This window comes from Hydra vulgaris, chromosome 02 (genome assembly GCF_038396675.1).
Source record: "Hydra vulgaris chromosome 02, alternate assembly HydraT2T_AEP".
In the NCBI taxonomy this organism is placed as follows: domain Eukaryota; kingdom Metazoa; phylum Cnidaria; class Hydrozoa; order Anthoathecata; family Hydridae; genus Hydra; species Hydra vulgaris.
The window spans coordinates 12133951-12155499 of NC_088921.1; the positions used below are offsets into that span (position 1 = coordinate 12133951).

Consider the following 21549-nt stretch of genomic DNA (forward strand, 5'->3'; position numbering starts at 1 on the left):
AAAGCTACAAAAGTACCTTAAAATTGAAATGAAAATTGATAGAGTGACTTAGCAAGTTCAACCATTGACAGTAGAACCTAAGTATGGTCACCAAAAATGCATACGTAGGGAAATAACAGTTAACTGTGAAATACGTCACAACTTTTTTACAAACAGAGTAGCGAATTCGTGGAACAATCTTCTGGATGGTGTTGTTCAGCAAACTTCGGTCGACCTTTTTAAAGCTCATTATAATAGGTTTTTAGATAAAAACCACTAGCTCATTTAAAATGTTTAATGTAATTACCTGCTTATACTGAGTATAGCAGGGCTTGTATTCATGCTCTGTTCCAGGAGTTATCTCCTTGCAGTAAATATATACTATACTATTGCTATATATATATGCATATATATTAATATATATGCATTATGTATATATATATATAAATATATATATATATATATATATATATATATATATATATATATACATATATATATATATATATATATATATATATATATATATATATATATATATATATATATATATAATACGTATATATATATATATATATATATATATATATATATATATATATATATATCAATGGTAAAAAATAAAGTTTGCAAAAAACTTGCTCCCTGCCCTTTTTCCCATTTGTTTATGCATGCAAATGAAATGGGTAAATTTTTGGTTGAACTTAAATACTGTAAGCCTTGCACCAACATGTGATAATGTATGTTTAACATGCAACTAAGATAATATTGGAAAAGTTTCAAGCGCTATGGTAATTATATGTAACATGAGTCTGAGAAAGGATGATGATATCTAGCTGATAGGAAAGCACATATTGGAATTACCAGCTTGCAGAATCTCAACAAAAGGAGATGTTATTCGCTTTTTCTTTTATTTAAAAGATGGACTAATGAAGCAGGAGAAGCAGTTGTAATGTTGCAGTGGCAGACAAAGTTGTTATTAAAGTTCAGCAGCAATGGGCTAAAACCAGCATTGAAATACGTAAAGACAAGGTGAAAGCAAAGATTCTTGATCTGTATGAAAACTATAGAACACTTTTTTTTTAACTATAGGACACTTTTTTTTTCTTTATCTGTATGAAAACTATAGAACACTTTTAGTGAGGAGTTAAAACAGTACTTTTTCATAACACTAAGATGCCCAGATGGAAATAGAAACCAACAGACCTTGCACCAAAAAAAAGAAGGATGAAGATCCACAGTGCTCTTTAAGCTCAAAAAAAGGGGTGCCTGGATGCAGAAGACAAGATCTACACAAGAGAATTAGAGCATAGAATGAAGAGAACTAAGATCTTATTGAGGTAGAAAATGGATCAAAAACAAAGCAAGCAAAACCTGTTTTCAACAATTGGTGAACCCCCAGGTCAACAACCAAGTTGAAAGTATCGATTGCAGTTCTGTTGATTTACCAGAAGGCAAGAATTTTGAATGTCATGTAAAAGAAAAGAGTTTGACAAGTGTGGCAAAGAAGAAAGATATAGTAAAGCTTTAGCTTCCAAAAAACCTGTTAAAGAGTGCAAAAATGTATGCAATAGGTCATGGTTAAATTTGTCAGCTGGTGAAAGAACAGCATTGATAGCTGCAATTATATTAGATTAATAATAATAACATATTAATTCTCCTCCCCAAGGCCACTATAGTTGAGGAGGCTACTTTAGTTGTGGTTACAAACCTCTTAACTCTATAACTCCAAAACATGAACCTTGACAAACAAGGCCACTGTGCGGAGAAGTAAGTTAAGCGTTGTACTACCAGGGATGTGGTGGGGATCGAACTCGGAACTTCTCACTTACAAGGTGAGCACTCTACAACTACACCACCATTGCACAGATTAGGTGGCACTGTTTTGAAAAATGTGACAGTGTCAAAGTCGAGTAACAGAAAAATAGAAAAGGAAATTTGAACCGAAACAGCTCTTTATATAAAAGCATCATTTACTTCACCAAAATATGCCACACTTCACTGGAATAGAAAAAATGTACCTGAAGACAATGAGAGACTTGCCATTCTCATAGCAGGACTGCCAGCTCACAAAAAAGGAAAACTGTTTGGTGTTCCTGTCATAGCTGATGGCACTAAGACAACCAAGGACACTGTTACCCATGCTGTGATACAGGCGTGGAGTGAAAAACGTAAGTCTAGTTTTTGATACAACTGCTTTTAATTCTGGTAGTAAGAATGGGGCCTGTGTCAAGTTGGAAACTCTTTTAGGCAAAAAGGTATTCTACTTGGTTTGTTGACACCATACATTGAAAAGAATCTTGTGTGCTGTTTTGACAGAAATTATTTGGTGCAACATCTAGCCTAGATACACCAGGATTTAAGAATTTTCAGCAGCATTGGGACTCATTCGCTCAGTGATCGACATACAAATGGCTTGACATTTGCAACCATAGGCTGAAACGTCAGCAAAAAGTAGTTGCCTTTTTTTCGTGAAATGCTGTCTGTGCCTGAAATAAAGCAAGTCATTTAGCAATTTCTGAAGCATAAAGAAGATTCCATTAGCTGACTTTAAAAGGAAATGCCAATATTTCAACAGCTGTTGGCTTCTTCACTAATTGGATGAGCTTGCCACTGAGACAATGGGTGACTGAGGCAGTATATAATGAAGCTGCTAAGTTTGTTCACAATTGCAGAGTGGTTAATGAAATGGCACAAACTACAGACTTTGCTGGAACAACTACAAAGGACAAAATACAGAAACAAAATAGTTGAAAAGCACTAACATGATATCTCAAATCAATAAGACAACTTTGCGTGATTTTCTGGCCTAATTTTAGGTTATTGGTACAGTGCACATCTCTTATTGTTTGTAGTATGATTAAGCATTTAGTTTTATGAACAGTAAACCCTCAAGAAGCCGTTCCAGGACTGTTATATAATATTTGTAATTGCTTACTTGAATAATTCGGAAAACAATAAAAAAAAAATTTTTTTAGGCAAGGCTAAACTAAAGTATGAAAATAAAAAAGTTGTTGTCTTGTCAAAATAATAAAGTGTTTGTGGTCAGCCCATCATTTTTTGTTGATTGTCAAAATAATAAAGTGTTTATGGTCAGCCCATCATTTTTTCCATTCGCATTCTGTTGTCAAGTAAGATGACTGGTCATGATGATCACCCTGCTACTGGTAACAAGTAATCCAGTGTAACCTGTTTTATATCCTATTCCTTTGTAGGATTCACTTTAAGCAAAGCCTAGAAGAAGTGTGCTTCCTGTCATTAATACTACCTCATATCTGACATGCCTATTGTAATATATTTATACTTATATATATTTTTTGTCTTTTAGAAGTTGGAAGTGTCTCCTGTGTTAGATTAGTTACCTGTACATTACTAAGTTTGTTTGTTTATGTTCTGTCCAAACCTATAGCGCAGTGTTCACTTGTATGTAAATTACTTTATGTAACTTACATACAAGTGAAACAGTGTTGAGTGAGCTCAGTAACCAACTAGTGACTCCAAATATAAAACCCTAATTTCTAGTATTCTGTTAATGTTTTTCCTAATGCATTCAAAAATATTTCCAGGAAGTAACTTCTTTTAACTACTCCAGGTTAGGTCAAGTTCAGGATCATCACAATAACCCTATTACTGGTATTATGTATTTTGTAGCCCATTACTACCTGTCCCATGCCATGCTGTCTTGTAGGGTTTGATTTTTTCAGGCAAAGGCTAGGAGAAACAAACTCTAACTTAAAAATCTCCTGTTTTGGAACTCTTGGTTAAGTAAAGGCTACAGATAGTGTCTCGATAAAAATACTCATCTTGGGCAGATGTTGATTACATCCAGCTAAAATCTCTACCTTTCTTGGGGCTCTTGGTTGAGTAAAGGCTAGAGATTGTGTCATGATAAAAAATATTCATCCTGGGTAGATGTTAACTGCATCCAACTTCTAATTCCATTAACAGCTGTAAAATATTGGAGTATTAGCAGTGCCATGTAGCGCATGGATATTGTTCCTGTTAATGCTTTTGATGCGCATTGTCGAGGCGGCATAAGGAGCCCTAAGTTACGTCTTTGGGTTAACTAGCAGGACTGAGAAATCTGCATTGCTCATTGCCTGGGACGCGGTGTTCTATCTATGAATAAGTCAAGTGCTCTTTAAACTTAAATGCCTAAAGTAACCCAAAATAATCAACATGAAAAACCATCATCACCACCTAACTGTTTCAATATATCTTTCACAAATATTTGTGATCTTGATAGTAAGCTTCCATCAGTTAAATCTTACATCTTGCAAAATTCACCAGACTTGTTTGCTTTTTGTGAGACTAATTAAAATTCCGCTATTCCATCTTGAGATCTCAGTGATGATAGGTTCAACCATTTGTTTTGCAAAGTTTCCATTAGTCACATGCGTGGCTTGGAGGTATATTTACGCATCTTTATTTTTAATGCATTTATATATAAATCTCTAACTTTAATTTATTTATTTGAATTTAAAATATTTGATAATAACAAAATAAAAATGACTTTTTTTAAGTATTTCCTGATTTCAATGTACTAATTTTTTTCTTTTTAATGAACTTTTTTGAGATTTTATTTTCTAAATATATACATAAAAATATGTTTATATAATAAATAAAATATATAAAAAAATAAAGTTATAACAAAAAAATAATAAATAAACAATTATTAAGTAAAAATATATATGACATATATAAAATTGTAAGGTTTGTCTCTCTCTTAAAGTTTAAGGGACTGTATGAAAATTTAACCACCATGAATCAAGTTAAACATGCAAAAGTAAATTTGATAAATATTGTACAACTTACTAAAGAAATAATCTCCCTCAAACTAATATCACTCTTGCTTTCTTTTAATTTGATTTTACAAATAGAAATCTTTGGGCACTATTGCTTTTTTATTAAACTTTTTAAACTCAATTCCGCACTACTTTTGCTATAACAAAAAAATTAAAAAATAGCAAGAGATGCATTCTATTTATAAAGTTACCTAGCTATAGCAAGAGATGCATTCTGTGTCAAAGACATACTCGATGACTGAAGCATATCACATAAAAGTTGGATAGTGTCATCAAACTCATACTGCTTCAACAACCATAGTCGACCTTCAAATGAAGCAGCCTATCAAAAATTTTGACTATTTTTTATAAAGCAAAATATTTATAAATATATATAAATATATATCTTTTTTATAAAACAAAATATATATATATATATATATATATATATATATATATATATATATATATATATATATATATATATATATATATATATTGTTTGCAGCAAAGAAACTGTCAACAATTGAGGTATACAAAAAAGTATATATAAGACCTGATTGCACTCCTGATGAGCAGGCTGAATTTGCACAATTGAACAAAGAGAGAAAAGAGGCAAATGAAGACTTACAACACAATAATAACCTACACCAGCCTTTTCGATTTGTCATTAGGAGTGGAAAATTGTTGTGTATTGACACTACTACAACAAAAGACATTAGCAACTGCAAAGTTCAGCCATTTGTTAAAGAAAACATTGCTAAGTAGGCCCAGATGGGCCCATACAAGCCAATCTTATAAATCTCATCAAAAGTTACATAATGAACAACTACCTATTTATTAAAAAAAATAGATGTTATTGCAATTACAGAGACTTGGTTCAAATTGGATAAATTAAAAACATTAATTGATATGACCTTTATCACGCAGATAGAGATAGAATTAGAGAAGGAGTTGCCATTTACGTAAATAAAAATCTTACGAATATAGAAGTTGGTAATCCGCATCTTAACAACACAGAAATTGAACAAGTCTGGTGCTCAATAAAATGTAATAATTTTAAATTGATTGTTGGTTGTATATATCGACCACCAAATTCTACAGCTGATTACTCAAAATCATTTCTAGACTCAATCAAAACTGCTTCAAAACTCAAAAGTGGCAAAAACTACACGGATCTCATTGCTGTAGGAGATTTCAATTTCCCTAATATAAAATGGACAGATGACGGTTCAATAATTCATTCAAATGAAAACTCAACTGAGCATAAATTTATTAAAGTTTTAAATGATTGTTCTTTATACCAAATAGTAAACTTTCCAACATATAAACAAAGTGATTCTGTTCCTGCAGTTAACACCCTTAACTTTGTTTTAGCTTGCAATTTGAATTGCATAGATTTTTTTTAATGTGGTCCACAGTTAGGTCACTATGAAAAGGGAAGATACCATTACTCCATCACTTGGCAATATTTTACTAGTACTAGTGACAATATAGTATTCACAAGAGAAAAGTTTTGCTTTAAAAAGGGTAAATTTACACAAATGATTAAGTACTTGAAACAAGTCAACTGTGTTGAGCAATTTCATGATAAATCAGCCTGTGAGTGCTATGAGTTATTTTTACATATTTATAATGAATCCTGTCGATTTTTTGTTCCTATTTTTAATAACAAAAAAAAGAATAGCCAACCATGGTTGGATGCAAAAGTTAAAAAGGCAATAAAGATGAAACAATCTCTATTTTATTCGAATGGGTATAGACAAATTCAAGAATCTCGAAAGGAATTCAACAAAATTTGCGCTAATGTTAAAAAACAAATTAAAAGATCAACTTGATAATATGAAATGGATTTAGTAAAAAGAGCAAAGCTAACATTTAAACTTTTATTCTCTTACGTAAATAAAAAACAAAATGTTAAATCCCAAATTAGAGCCATGAAAACTAAAAAAGACAAATTACAACTGAAATATCAGACATTTCAAATATATTAAATAAGCAATTTAAGTCAGTCTTTGTAAAAGATGATGACCAAGCAATACTTAAGTTTATGCAAAGATGTGAAAATCAGTGTGATGACAGTATATTATCTGATATGATTACTAATGAAAAAATACTAAAAATTAGAAAGTATTGATGAGTCAAAAGCGATGGGTTTTGATGAAATTAGCCCGTTTGTTTTAAAACATGCTACAGAAGGTTTTATTGATCTGATTATCTATATTTTCAAATTGAGTTTTGACACTGGCTGTGTCCCTTTCCATTGGTCTGTTGCAAATATATCACTTATTTATAAAAGGGGATCAAAACTTGAACCAGAAAACTATAGACCAATATCCTTGACGTCTGTGATTTGTAAAATGTTCGAAAAGCTTATTCGGGACATAATTCTGGAACATTTAGTTTTAAATAGTCTTATTTCTGAAAGGCTAACTGGTTTTGTTCCAAACAAATCGTGCACAACAAATTTGATCAAGACAATTGACACCATTACATACAATGCTGCAAAGGGTAAACCGTTATGTGTAATATATCTTGACTTCTCAAAAGCTTTTGATAAAGTAGAACACAAAAGGTTATTGAAAAAGATTGAAGCATATGGTATAACAGGAAAAATATATAACTGGATTAAAAGTTTCCTTACAAATAGGAAACAAAGAGTTACTATTGGTAATACATTTTCAGAATGGGTATCTATTACCAGTGGCGTTCCTCAGGGTTCAGTTCTGGGTCCCATTTTATTTCTGCTATTCATACACGACTTGCCAGAAGTTGTGCAAAACACATTTAAAATGTATGCTGACGATAGCCAATTAATAGCCATAGAAGATTCCCTTGATTAGAAATGCAAACTGACCTTAACAACATTGTGAAATGGTGCAACAATTGGTGTATGGAACTTAATTGAAAAAAATGTAAGGTGATGAGATTTGGCAATCAAAATGTTCTTCGCGGTATTGTTAAACCATACACATACGATTTGCAATCTTTAAAGTCATCTATCAATCGTTATCTTTACTCTTTAAACTTTATCTTTTCTCTTAATTCCAAAACTATAACTTCAATAAATTGTTTAAAAATATATATTTAAACAGTATTTACTTGAATTAACAGACACAAACATATTTTTGTATTTTTAAATTAAAAAAAAAAAAAATCTTGTAATATTTCTTACTGTATGTATTTATTTAATTTTTGCAATTTGTCGTATTCTTGTTGTAATTATGTTTTAACTTGTTATATTTTTACTTTTTTTAATAATTTTATTTTAATATAAACATACAAATAACATAATAATAAAAATACATACATAAAATAAAGCAATGTGCAAACAAAATAAAGACAAAGTACCTGAATATGAATACATATACATATACACATACACAACCATACACACACGTACATGCGTATATATATATATATATATATATATATATATATATATATATATATATATATATATATATATATATATATATACATTCACACACTTATATATATATTAACTTATAATAAACAATTATATTAAAAAGTATATAAAACATATCTACCCATATTTACAAATGCACATATAGAGAGAAAATAAAAAACAAAATTCACCAACAATGTTTCAGAGAGCCTGATTAAAAATGGCTAGCATCGTTCTTGAGGGATGCATTCTGGATTTCTTTACCATTGCCTGTGTCATTATAATATATGTTTCAGGAAAACATGAAGGTGTGAACACTCCAAAGCACTGATATTTTCAGAAAAAAACTATTATATATGATTATTATTATTTAAGCAATGTTTACTAAGATCATAAATCGATTTCAATTCTATTTTTTCAATTTAATTTTTTTTTTGTAGAGTTACTTGATACAACAGATTTCTTATTGGCTAATGGGACTGTAGTGCAGCCTCTGCAAGCACCAAAATGCCACAGAAGGGAGATTAGACTCAAGATCTGCTGCCCGTTCTTTTAAAAACTTAACCAGGTGCAACTTACAAAGCAAGGCTCTGGAAGAAAATCATTCCAGACTTTATCAAAAGCCTATGAAATATAAAGAGTTGTAGCCCTTGTATCATTGCACAGTAAAAAAGTGTAAAAAAATAGTTCACAATAAAAGCTTGTATCTAGTACACAGTATCTAGTGCTGTTAATAAGTCAGCAGTAGAATTGAAAATTACTTTTCAGTGAGTTGTTAGACTAATGATCAGATATTAAAACTTTAATTATTAAAGAAACACATTGCAAATACTTCATCCTAACACATTGCTAATGATCCATTAGCAATCATATGAAATCATTCAAACAAAAAAATAGGTCACCCATACGTTTCAGAGTTGTTTTATTTTTTAATAATTTGCGGTCCATATTAAACAAATGTTAACAGCAAAAATTTTAGCTAAAAAAATGCATTGGTTGTTATGATAATTTCAGTTGAAATAATGCTTATTAGGCACTTTTGGGGTTATCTGAAGAGACAACAAAGCAACTCTAACATGTAATATCTTAATAATGGTTCAGAGGATTTTCCTAAAATTTTGAATCCAAATAGATTTTTGCTTAAAGAAATTTAAAAACACTAATCTAAGGACTTGATAGTCATAAAATTATAGATTTTTGGAGCTAAAATGGCTGTCACCCAAAATCCTTGAGGAAAATGTTGATTGTATATCATTACTTTATTAATATCATTACTATATATAATTAGATTGTGCATTGTCTCTGTAATATTTGACCAAAATAAACACTCCACAAAATAAGCACTCCAAAATATCTTTTCAGATTTTTGAAAAACTTAAACTTTGTAGCAAAAGGAAATATGTTAAAAAAAAAAATTAATTAAAACTTCAGTGTTTTATAATAACTAGTTTAGGATATATTTAGTCATGGGCATACAAAGTGATGCAACTTACCCTAACATCTACCAGATTTGAAAACGAAAAAGAAAAAAATAAATATTAAATTACAAAAAATATATAAATAAAATTATAAAAAGAATACTTTAGGAATTAATCTTTTTCTTTTTTTTGTAACTAACTGCTTATATTATTTAAATCTAAATCAGATATGTTGTGCGTACAACCTGAGATTGTTGTGGGTATAGAAATTATGCATATAACTTTGGACCCAACATTCATCATTTCTCATTGGCCAAAAAAAATTTGAACTGATCCACGTGGATGCATGAATCTGACTTTATTATCATCTTCAGCCAAAATTTATAATAAAAAATGCAGTATAGTTTTTTTTTTTTTTTTTTAATAAAATAATTTTTATTTTTTGGAATAATATCAAATACTTCATTATGTATATCCACACTTGCTTTTTTAAATCTTATTGTGTTTGAATTAATAGGAATAAAATGATGATGTTATATTGTGCCAGAAACTGTTCTTCCATTTAATTATCTTTTTCTAAATTTGCTTGAGTTGTTTCCTCATTTGAAAAGAACTTTAAAAAAATCCCTGTTATTTTGGCTTTACAAAAATAGTAGATTAACAACCAAAGCTACCTGCTTTTTGATTTAATGATGGCAGGTAGCAAAAAATACTCAATAAGCATTTAGTCTCCACTGTGATGACAAAAGTTGATGAAGTTTTTAAAATTTTAAAATTTTGCTGCACATCAATCAAAAAATATTCAATAAAAAATACTTGCAATACAAAAATACTGCAAAAAAAATTGACACAAACATCTGGTAGATTTTCTTTAATATATATCTAGTTATATTTTCTTAAATCTTGTGAAAAAACCCATGATTAACATATTATAAAAGGTAACAAAATTATTATTTTTGAGTCTTCTCTTGAAAATAAATTACAATTGTAAAAGGTTTTGCTCTACTGATAAATTTGAGCTTCATCCTGGACAACAATCATCATTGTTCAATCATCCTGGACAACAAAATTTTAAGCAAAACCTCCTAAACTTAAGCATTCATTTTGGTTTAGATTTTCTTTAGAGTTTTTCAAGTACCTACTTTGCCTTTTTGCTATAAATGAATGCATGGTAAGGTTGTCAATGCTGTAACATAAGAAATCATTAAATTCATCAAGTGGCAATGATTGTAATAATAGTGTTGCACATGGAATGATAGAATACATGCCCATTTTTAACATGTCTTAAAGTCCAAACAAGATACTCAAATACAAGTGTTAAATTGGTTTAAAATAATTTTGTAATATAATAATTCTTTTGTAATCTATTATACAATAATAGATTTCAAAATGTTAAGTGTCATTTATTTAGTATATATGTTGAAAAAGGGGATATTGTTATTGGTCAATAATATGTTAATTGTTTAAGACTCTTATAATCAAAATAAATGAGCAAAGGTTGTAACAGAAATCTAAAACTTATTAGTTATCAATTTAACAAATATTTTAATTGATAACATGATAACACTCCATTCCAACTTAAAGTTTAGTAAAGCAAAGCTAATAAAAATTAAGAACCTTTGATGCGTAAATTGATAATTCCAGTTTAATAAATTCCAGGTGTAATACTAAACTATGTCTCATAGTGTTTGGAGTTCGTATAACTTCTTTTTATGAAGATGCATCTCTATTGCCAAAATACTTGTTATAAATTAACTTATTTTGATTTACTTTATAGGAATTAATATTTCACCTTCATAAGAAGTCTGAATCTCATATTAATGAACATACTAAATATAGAGAATATAGTACACATAACAAATCTGCTACTACTAAACATAGGTTGTTGGTATGCAAAGTAAGGTATCCATAGTAACCTAAAGTAAAATTATCACTTATCACTTCAAGAAGGGCAGACTAAGGAATAAAGCGATTAAGAAAGCAAAAAAGTAATGAGTTTTAGAGCCAGCAAGTTCAATATTTTTTTTTTTATTTTTTTTTATTTTTTTTTTAGATTATTCACCTCCCCAAGGCCCGAGGGGGGCCACTACAGTCGAGGAGGCTACTCATTTTTTTGTGTTTTTTATTTTTCTAGTTGTTATTTGTGGTGCAACCCTCTCTCAACTCTTTAACTCCGAAACACGAACCTTGCCGAACCAAGGCCGCTGCGCAGAGAAACTAAGTTGAGCGCGGTACTTGCAGGGACGTGTTTTAATATTACAACAATAAGAACAATATTGACTTAGGAAAAAAAGGGCTTGGTCAATTTGGTAAGAAACAACATCAAAAAGAGTGCAGTCTTTGGAAGAAGGAAAACGATAATGAAAAGAAATAATGAAAAGGTGATTTAGCAAAGAAGTGAATTAAATGATATTGGAGGTGAAAATTGAAGTGGAGGCGAAAGTAAATAAAAGAATTGTCAAGAGATTCAAACTTGAACTCGTGACAAATAATTCAATTGGTAATTGAAACTCCTGACAAATAATTAAACTAGTAATTGGAACTCGTGACAAATAGTTCAATTGGTAATTGGAACTTGTGACAAATAATTCAATTGGTATTTGGAACTCATGACAAATAATTCAATTGGTAATTAAAACTTGCGACAAATAATTGAACTTGTTTGTAAGTATATGTGACATTTGGAGTCTTTCCAAAAAAAAAACCCATCATTTCTAAGTCAAACAGATGAAACAAATTCAATTTAAATTAAATTCACAAAGAGCAAATAGGTCTGGTAAATTTTGCAAAAGGTAATATTAAACTTGTGAAAAGATAATTTTAAGATCACAAATATTTGAAAAGGATAAAACAATTAAGTGGTAATGTTTTTGTTTTTTTGTGTGTGATATGTGTTTAATATGTGTATTATTCAATAAACGGTACATGTGTTAGTCAATAAGCGGTATGTGTAATATTCAATAAACGGTTGCATCATTCCTGCTTATCAAACCCAAGTTGCAACCAAGGGTACTTTATATGACAAGGACACCTTGTAAACCATTACATCTCTTATAAACCACTACATCTCTTGTAAATTACTACATCTTTTGTATACCACTACATCTCTGGCATACCACTATATCTCTTGCATACCACTATATCTCTTGTAAACTTACGCTTCCAAACTGTACAAACAATAGAATTTGTTTGTACAGTTTGGAACATATTCCATAGCAAAGAATTATGTTTATTGTAATGATTTACAAGCAATCATCAAAAGTATAAACTTTGTAAAATAAAATTTAATATAAATAAAAACAATATATCTATTATATTAATTTATTTTAAATTAAAAAATTTAAGGATTCAACTTGCATTTGTTAATAATGTAAATAAAATAAATGATTTTAATATAATAAATTAAAAAAATTTACAATTTTAAGTTTATAATGACCTTTTCTAAGATTTATTTCCAATTTTAATAAATAATTTTTTAATTATTTTTATTTCTAAAAGTTTTTTATTTGTTAGCTCTTAAAAATCTCATTGTTTACAAAAATTTTCATTTAAATCATTTTTATTTTTTACTAAAACTTTCATTTAAATTAATTTTATTTCCAAAAGTTTTTGTTTTAAGAGCTACTGTTCAACTATTAATGTGATGAAAAGCGCCAGTGCAGCATTGAGGACTAGGAATCAAAATATGACATTTGTTATAAAAATAATTTAAACTAAAATAAAAATAACAATTCTACAAAACCATGTAACCATGGAAGCATTTTATAAATTCTATAAATAACAATTTTACAAAACCTATCTTGAAAATAGCAATAAAGACAGAATTTTTTTTTTGTGATTTTTTTTTTTTTTTACTTTTATCTAAATAGATCTTTAAAAAAAGTGTTTTGATGCAAATTTGAGAGGTTTTTTGAGGATTTTCATAAATAATCAAACTAATTATAATTAAAAAAAAATTGAATGTTAGAAATAATTATATGAATAACTAATTATAATGGATGTTAGAAATTACTTATTTTAAAAACTTCTATTATAAAAAAAATCAGAAGTTAAAATGAAATATCAGTTATGTAAAATATTTAATAATCTAAAAAAAAAATACAAAGGAACTCGATTTTTTTTAGATAAATTCTGAAAGCATTGAGTAATCTGAATAAAGAATATAATAAGTCATAAATAAAAAAATATTACATGTAATACTTAAAAAATATTCTAAATTACGAAGACATTGAAAAATGTCTACAAGCTATTAACACATTTTTTAAAAACAGGTTTGAATATTTCTAGCCCTTCTAAAAATAAGTTTGCAGAACCTTATCAGAAATGTTGCCTTAAGGCTCTAAAAACAGTGCTAAAAAGATGTGTGCCCAGAATAAATCCAATTTTCTTAAAATCGCCTTTTAAAATACCTAACGCTTTGAGGTACCAAATCAAAAACTATATAACAAACTTAAGTGATTACTTTTTATAATTTTTTTTTTAAAAACATTAACAAACTTAAAAAAAAATATTATGAACAAAAAATATAAAAATAAGATCCAGGTAAACTTTAATCCAAAATCAGCGAATAGAGAATACAAGGTTGTATTCTGGATAAAATCATTTATAGCAATGAAGTCTTCAACAATGTCTTCATCAGACTCAAATTGAAGGCATTTTTTGGGTCTTATTTCACAAAATGGTTTGATCATTTTTGGTTTTAAGCTTGTTTCACCTCAACATGATGCTTTACTACATGTAGATTTCAAAACATTATGGCAACACGAGCATTCTCAAAGCTTAGTTGTTGCACAAACATTCTTTCCACATGTACATTCTTCCTTACATTTATAGAATGCCTCAATTTGTTGTTGTTGCTTGGATTTCCTTTCTTCATCAGCTTCCTCTTTTTTGGCTTTGTCTTCCTTGATTGAAGAAACCGTTCACAAAATTTTTTCCCCTCCATTGAGCTGTGAACCTGGGTAACTCTAACATTTTCCTTGTTTATTTTAGTTGTTACTTTGGTTACAGGCAACAAGTTAGGTATTTCTTCCAGTGATTTATCAGATATTGTTTGATAAGCTTCCATGGCGATTTCGTATTTATGTTTCCAATATCTTGCTGAGCCATAGAGAACATCTTTCGGAGATGAGATTGTTACTGCTATTGATAATTGAATATTTTTGGTATTTTCATCAATACACGGCTCAGCTTGTAAGAACTAATCTTCCTGCATCCACTTAACATTGAGTCCTCAACTTGAAATCCCAACTTTTTTACCTGAATTTATGATTGTTTGTTTTCATGCCCACTCTGGCAAACTTTTTTTTTTTTTTTTATTCATTAACTTTCATTTACCTAACATTTTGAGTCTCTTAACCTAGCCTTGTGTGGTGGAAAAAAATAGCATTGTGTGGTGGAAAAAAATAGCATTGTGTGGTGGATTGCAAAAAGTATAAAAGATAAGTGAACCAAACATTTAAAAATATATTCAACATTGAAAGTAAATAATATATGCAGAAATTCATGATTAACTAAGCAATACTACCTATTATTTAACCCAACATTTAGAGATCTAGAGATTTAGAAAAAAGCATATCCTAAATATTTATCTAAAGACATATGAAAACTGTATTAAAAAACCACTAAAACTTTTTATCAATCTAGCAGGAGTATTTTTCCAACTCTCAAAAGTAAAAACAAAGTATATGCTCAAAAATTTGCAGCTTAGCAGAATCTTAAAAAACACCTAACATTCTGAGATCCCTTTACCTGTATAGATTTATAATTTTACCAAAATTTAGAAATCTATAAAAAAGGTGGAATAATTTTTTGATGAAAATCTCATTCCCCATACATCCCATTCCCTATACATATACTCCATTCTCCATTTATGGGGAAGGAGGAGTTGGTTAGGGGGAAAGTGCTTCCAGACTCTAATCGTTAAAAAATTTAAATGACAATATATTTCACATAAATATTTATTAATTGACATAAGTATAAACATAAAAACACATGAAAAGATTTGTTTACTGAAAAAAAAAAATTTTCAACAACTTATATAAAGCATATATAAAAGTGTCAATTGTACTACCAAATTGTTTTTAAATTGAAAAACACTACAAAAAAAACTCAAATTAAAATTTAATTTTACATAAGAATATGTCTGCAATTTGAAATGTTGGGTTTCTTATAAATAATGGTACCAGACAATACACCACCATGGATACTTCATTTTATATCAGTTATCTTTTATATCAGCTATCTGTTTGGTGTAATTTTATGTAGCAACTTAATAAAAAGTTTCAAAGCGTTGATTACAAATACTCATCATATATCCTTTATTTTTATGGGAGAGTTTTGGGAAACCTTCCATAATCTCCAAAAATATGGAAGGTAAAAGATTATCACAATATAGGAGATAAAAGATTATTATAATTAATATCGAACAATATCAACAAAAATATTAATTATAAAATGTACTTACCAATGAGCTAATAATTGCTGAAACATTTAGTAAGGTTTCCTCATCATTCCATCTTAATAATTCATTCAGATTTACAAGAAATATGCTGACAACATCAGCATTATCTGAAATCATCCACTCAATTAGCTGATTCTTACATACTTCATTGTTAAATAGTATTCCAATAACATATGCAGCAGATCCTGAAAAACTGTATATATAACATAACTTATTATTATTAATTATTTCAAACAACATGTACATAGAAATAGGCACAAGGTCTTTAGATATAATTTTAAATAATAAAGAAAGAAAAGTATAAAACAATTTAATGTTCAGTTACTCTCAATAATATGTATGAAGAGATTATTTTCAAAAGGGGTTTGCGCAATTCTTGAGCATAGCTGTTTATCTGATATCATTGCAAGAAAAATATTTTCTTGAGAGAAAAAAAATGCATTTGTTTGAATAACTTTGTCTACTACCTTAATGCAGCCTTAATATACAGTAATTTGATGATTGAAAGAAGACTCCTTCTTAATAATGAACTAAATAAACAAACATAAGAAATGTTGCTATAGTTACTGAGTTTTATGTAGGATTACTGGTAGAAACATATATACTGAGGATCAAGTTGGCAGTGGTGAGCCACTATGAACAAATCAGTTTTTCAGGGTTGCACTTCTCCATATCGGTAGAACAATTGCCACTTTGCCTGCTCTGGCATTTCTAGATTATGGTTTATAACTAAAGAAAATTAAAAACATTCAAGATCTCATAAGTTTCAAGGAACTTTTCAAAAAAGCCTTGATAGCATCTAACTCCTCAAACAAATGATGTTTGGAAGCTCATTTGCATGTAGGAAACAAATAATCCAATTTAGAGGAATTTAAAATTTTAACTAAAACAATCTTATAACATAACCCTTGCTTCTAGTATTTTTGTCATTTCCATCACAGCCCAACACTAGCAAATTATAAAATTATCATAAACCATGCAAAGTTTTATGATAAAGAGAAATATTTCCTTCTCTTTATCATGAACCAGCTCAAATATGACAATTTAGTCCTTATTTAAATAACGGGTGATTACTAAAAATCTGGACAAAACTAAAAATTAAATAACTTTTAATCTAGAAGACCTATTTTATTGTTTTAAAAAGAATAAAATAGCAAATTTATTCTAATTTTAATAAAAACGTTTATCTTAATTCAACAAGACCTTGTCTTCTTATTGTGTCGAGTCTTCAGCTAGTAGACTCTGCCAAGCGTTGTAACAGCTCTTTGTCGAATTTCTTAAAACAGTAAATTATTCTAGAGCGTAATTGATTCAAATTCTCTCCCTGCCAACCATTTTTGTAAACATCTCCTTTGATACAAGACCAAAAATCCTCAATACAACGACATTCAGGCATATTTGGAGGGTTTTCAGTTTTTGTTACAAACTTTATACCATTTTCATTCAAAAACTAAACAGCTTTGTTTGAGTAATGGGCACTTGCTAGATCAGGCCAGAATATGTATTTGGTATTTTTTGGAAGCTGTTTGATGTGTGGTAATAGTTTTTTAGTCAAACATTCATCAACATAAATATGCTGGTTAATAGCTGTTCCAGACTGTACAATGTATGGAGTTGATAGGCCAAAAGGCGAAATGACCATGTAAACCAATAATTTTTCTTCAAATTTCTTTTTTTCTTTGAATTTAACATTGTTTGGTGTTAATTTGATGTTACTTGAATAGAAATTATCATTACCATTAATTTGGCTATTCAAGAGAGTAAAATAAGACTCGTCATCAAGAACTCAAATAAAATCTTTATAATTTTTATAAAGTTGACCACACAAACATTGGTTTTTTGCTCTCTGGCTCTCAGTTCGACTTGAATCTTCATTTGTTTTCTTTTTTTTATTGATGTTTTGGTTTTCAATGTCTTAGAAATAAGTGACTGAGAACATTTGAACTTTTTTGAAGCTATACGCTGAGAAATGCCACATTTATGGTCAAAAAGCTTGGTAAGTTTATTTTCGCGCTTAGTCATTATTTTCAGCTTTCTACCACTACCAGTTTGCCTTTCAAATGGTTTATCTTCTTCTACACGTTTAATAACTCCATATATAGTCGATCTTGATAAGTTTTCTGCTTCAAAATGAGAAACAGTGAATGATTTAGGTTTATCTGAATTTTCTTGATAAAACTGGTACACACGTTTTCTCTGGAGCTCTTCGTTTGACGTCATTTTTAATACTAAATTTAAAATACTTATATAAAAGTTAATATATATTTCAAAAGAAGAATAAATTTGCAACATTTTAAAAACTGTTTGAAAAATTAGTATTAGTTGCATATAGAAATATGATGTAAGCAATTTTGTCCAGATTTTTAGTAATCACTCGTTATGTCAATTCAAGTCTTTTGCTCAACTATTTCATTCAGTTCAAGTATTTTGTGAGGGACAATAAAAGATTTGTAAAGAATTGAATCAGGAGTAAGATAATGACAAGCATGATAAAGTGAAGCAACCTTAGCAGATGCTAATTTAGCAATCAATTGTATATATAGTTTTCCGTGAGAGGTCCGTAGCTAACAATAATCCAAAAGGTTGTAGAGAAGAGGACTCAGAAGAGGGCTGCTATTCATTAATATAGCAACAGTATTATGATAGTAGTTGGTTGATAATTTGTTTACTGAGTTTTGTTGGAGTTGAAATTCATAAGCTATTGCAAGCGCTAATATGTTACAGAAGAATAAGCCCCAATCTGTTACAACAAAAACAATAATCCTAGCCTTGCTGTCTTTATCTAATGCACAATAAAATCTTTCAGTCACAGCAGTTAGCAACTTAGTTGTAGAGTAAAAGATCAAAAACTGTAAAGATTGTCTGACAGTATGTTATTTGACTCAAGGTAGGTGTTAGAAATTTGTTAATTAAAGACTCAAAAACCTTGCTAATAACAGATAGAAGAGGAATTGGACAATAGTTAGAGGGGTAAATATATTCTCTAGAGTTTTTTAAATTTGAAACCACAGATGCAATTTTCCAGTAGGCAGGAAAACAATATTCATTTAAGTTTAGAAAACCTTATTTCCAGCCAACCTCAGAACCATTAAACTGAGTTTTAAAGCTGTATCCTCATTAAGTGACTCATATAATTTATATATATATATATACATATATATATATATATATATATATATATATATATATATATATATATATATATATATATATATATATATATATATATATATATATATATATATATATATATATATATATATATATATATATATATATATATATATATATATATATATATATATATATATATATATATATATATATATATATATATATATATATATATATATATATATATGAAGGAGAACCAGCTTGTAGAAAAAAAAAATAGATAAGATGTTTTTAAAAATTTATTTTTGCTTAGTTCTTAAAGAATATGGAGCATTGTCAAATACACTAATATTTTTATTAATTTTTTATTTCTTTTCATTTGTCTGAAAAAGTGTCTGGATTGAAGTTTTAAAATTTAAAGTCATTTGTATCAATCAACAGTATTAATCAATCAATCAAATTTATTGACAGCCTCAAGGCCCAAGATAATAAATATATTATAGGTAAAAATAAAGTTGATTAAAAAAATAATGCACTTGAATATAAACAATACCCAAAGAAATAAAAAAATGTTAATGTTATAAATATAACTGAGTGCTATTGTTATATGCGACACATAGGCGATGGAATAAGTCTTTTCACAGAAGGTAACATAACTGACATTCATAAATTGAACTACAAAATTTATAACGTGATCATTGTTTGTATTTTTGTTTTGCCGTTTTTGTTCTATTGATAAGGTTCGCTCTAGCATAAATAGAACATACTTGTTTTAAAACATCTTTGTCATCTTGCTTATCATTTGAGATCAATTGACCTAATAATCTGCTATTTAATATTTATTAAATAGCAGAGGGATGGCATATTATCCAAAACTTTTACCATCAGATTTACTGATGGTAAAAGTTTTGGATAATATGCCATCCCATAAGATCTGAGCTGATTGATCAGTATACCAGACAATGAGTAAGTTACACCAGAGATAATTTTAAAAAGTTTCATAAATGATGTGTTAAAGTGCAGTCTATTAAAGGTTTTACTAATGCCAATGAATGCCACATGCATATTTGAGTCATGTGACAGGTAAAAATATAAAAAAATAAATAGTTTAAAATATTAATTAAGCACATTTTTATGGATAGATATGTTTTATATACAATAAAATTTTAGGCAGTGCACTCAAATAATTTTACCATAAATATAGTGGTACGATTGTCTTATGTTCTACTACAGATAAGTATGTCTTATAATATGAAACAAATCATAACATTATTATGATGATTTCAAATTATGATAAATTTTAATTCAAATTTTAATTTATTCTAGTTTAATTTTTTTATCTTGTTGTAGGTCCATCATATTTTTAAGGATGTTTTTATTTAAGAAGTATTTTACCCTAAAATCTGGAACACCTATAAACATAAATTTTATATTTAATATATGCTTTAACTCTAAAATACTTTAAGGACTGCTACATTTTATTACCAATTTTCAGGATATAAAAAACAACCGAGGTTTTCGGTTAGATTTTTCAATCATGTACCAAATATTACTTGAAAATTAAATATCATTGTTATAAAATAACACTGTCTAAAATACAGATTTAAACTGTGTAAACTTCAGTACGAAAATGCTAAACATAAAGTCTACCTTTTATCTAATTTACCAAGTAACTGAAAAAGCCCGGAAACCACCTCCTTCCATTGTTGATGGTTCATCATTTGATAACAATACAGTTCTGAAGTGCAGACATTTTCCATTATTTTTACTACACAATCCAAAACAGAAAGTGTGTATATATTTTCACTAATTAAACAAGTTATCTGATTAATTCCAACGGTTTCAATTTCACAAGTTTGAACTTCATTGGCTTCAATTGATGTTATCATATCTCAAACTATTATACACAAATTTAATGATATATGATAAGCTAAGAAATTTTTAAAATACTTTCTTATACACAAATAACTTATCACATTCACATTAATTGTTTAAATAAACTTTACTAACTAACAAATAATAACTTGTTGATAAACTTTAGCAACAACTTTTTTATGTTTAAAAACAAATTTAATTTAACTTGTAAAAAGCCTAGAAAATCATCTTTAAAAACATATTGGCAAAACTAAAACACGCTTTCTTAAGAGAATGATAAAATGACAATCTATGAAATTTATATATATATATATATATATATATATATATATATATATATATATATATATATATATATATATATATATATATATATATATATATGTATGTATGTATGTATGTATATATATATATATATATATATATATATATATATATATATATATATATATATATATATATATATATACATACATACAAGCAAAAGTTAAAATATGTATTTTATTT

General features: G+C 28.2%; 1 protein-coding gene across 3 annotated transcripts in view; it reads right to left on the reverse strand.

Annotated features, from left to right (window-relative positions):
* LOC136076745 (uncharacterized) overlaps nt 1-21139 on the reverse strand; it is a 54348-nt gene extending 33209 nt beyond the window's left edge. Inside the window, exons 1-3 of one of the 3 annotated variants that reach the window (XR_010636552.1) lie at nt 20818-21139; nt 16057-16246; nt 4976-5106 (exon numbers count right to left, since the gene is read on the reverse strand). Coding sequence is in view for 2 of the 3 variants with exons in the window: in XM_065790149.1 (XP_065646221.1) it covers nt 4976-5106; nt 16057-16246; nt 20818-21056 (560 nt within the window). In the remaining variant the exon portion in view is untranslated. The remainder of the gene's footprint in view (nt 1-4975; nt 5107-16056; nt 16247-20817) is intronic. The other 2 variants (XM_065790149.1, XM_065790148.1) reach the window with 2 other exon arrangements.
* Nucleotides 21140-21549: the final 410 nt, after the last annotated feature.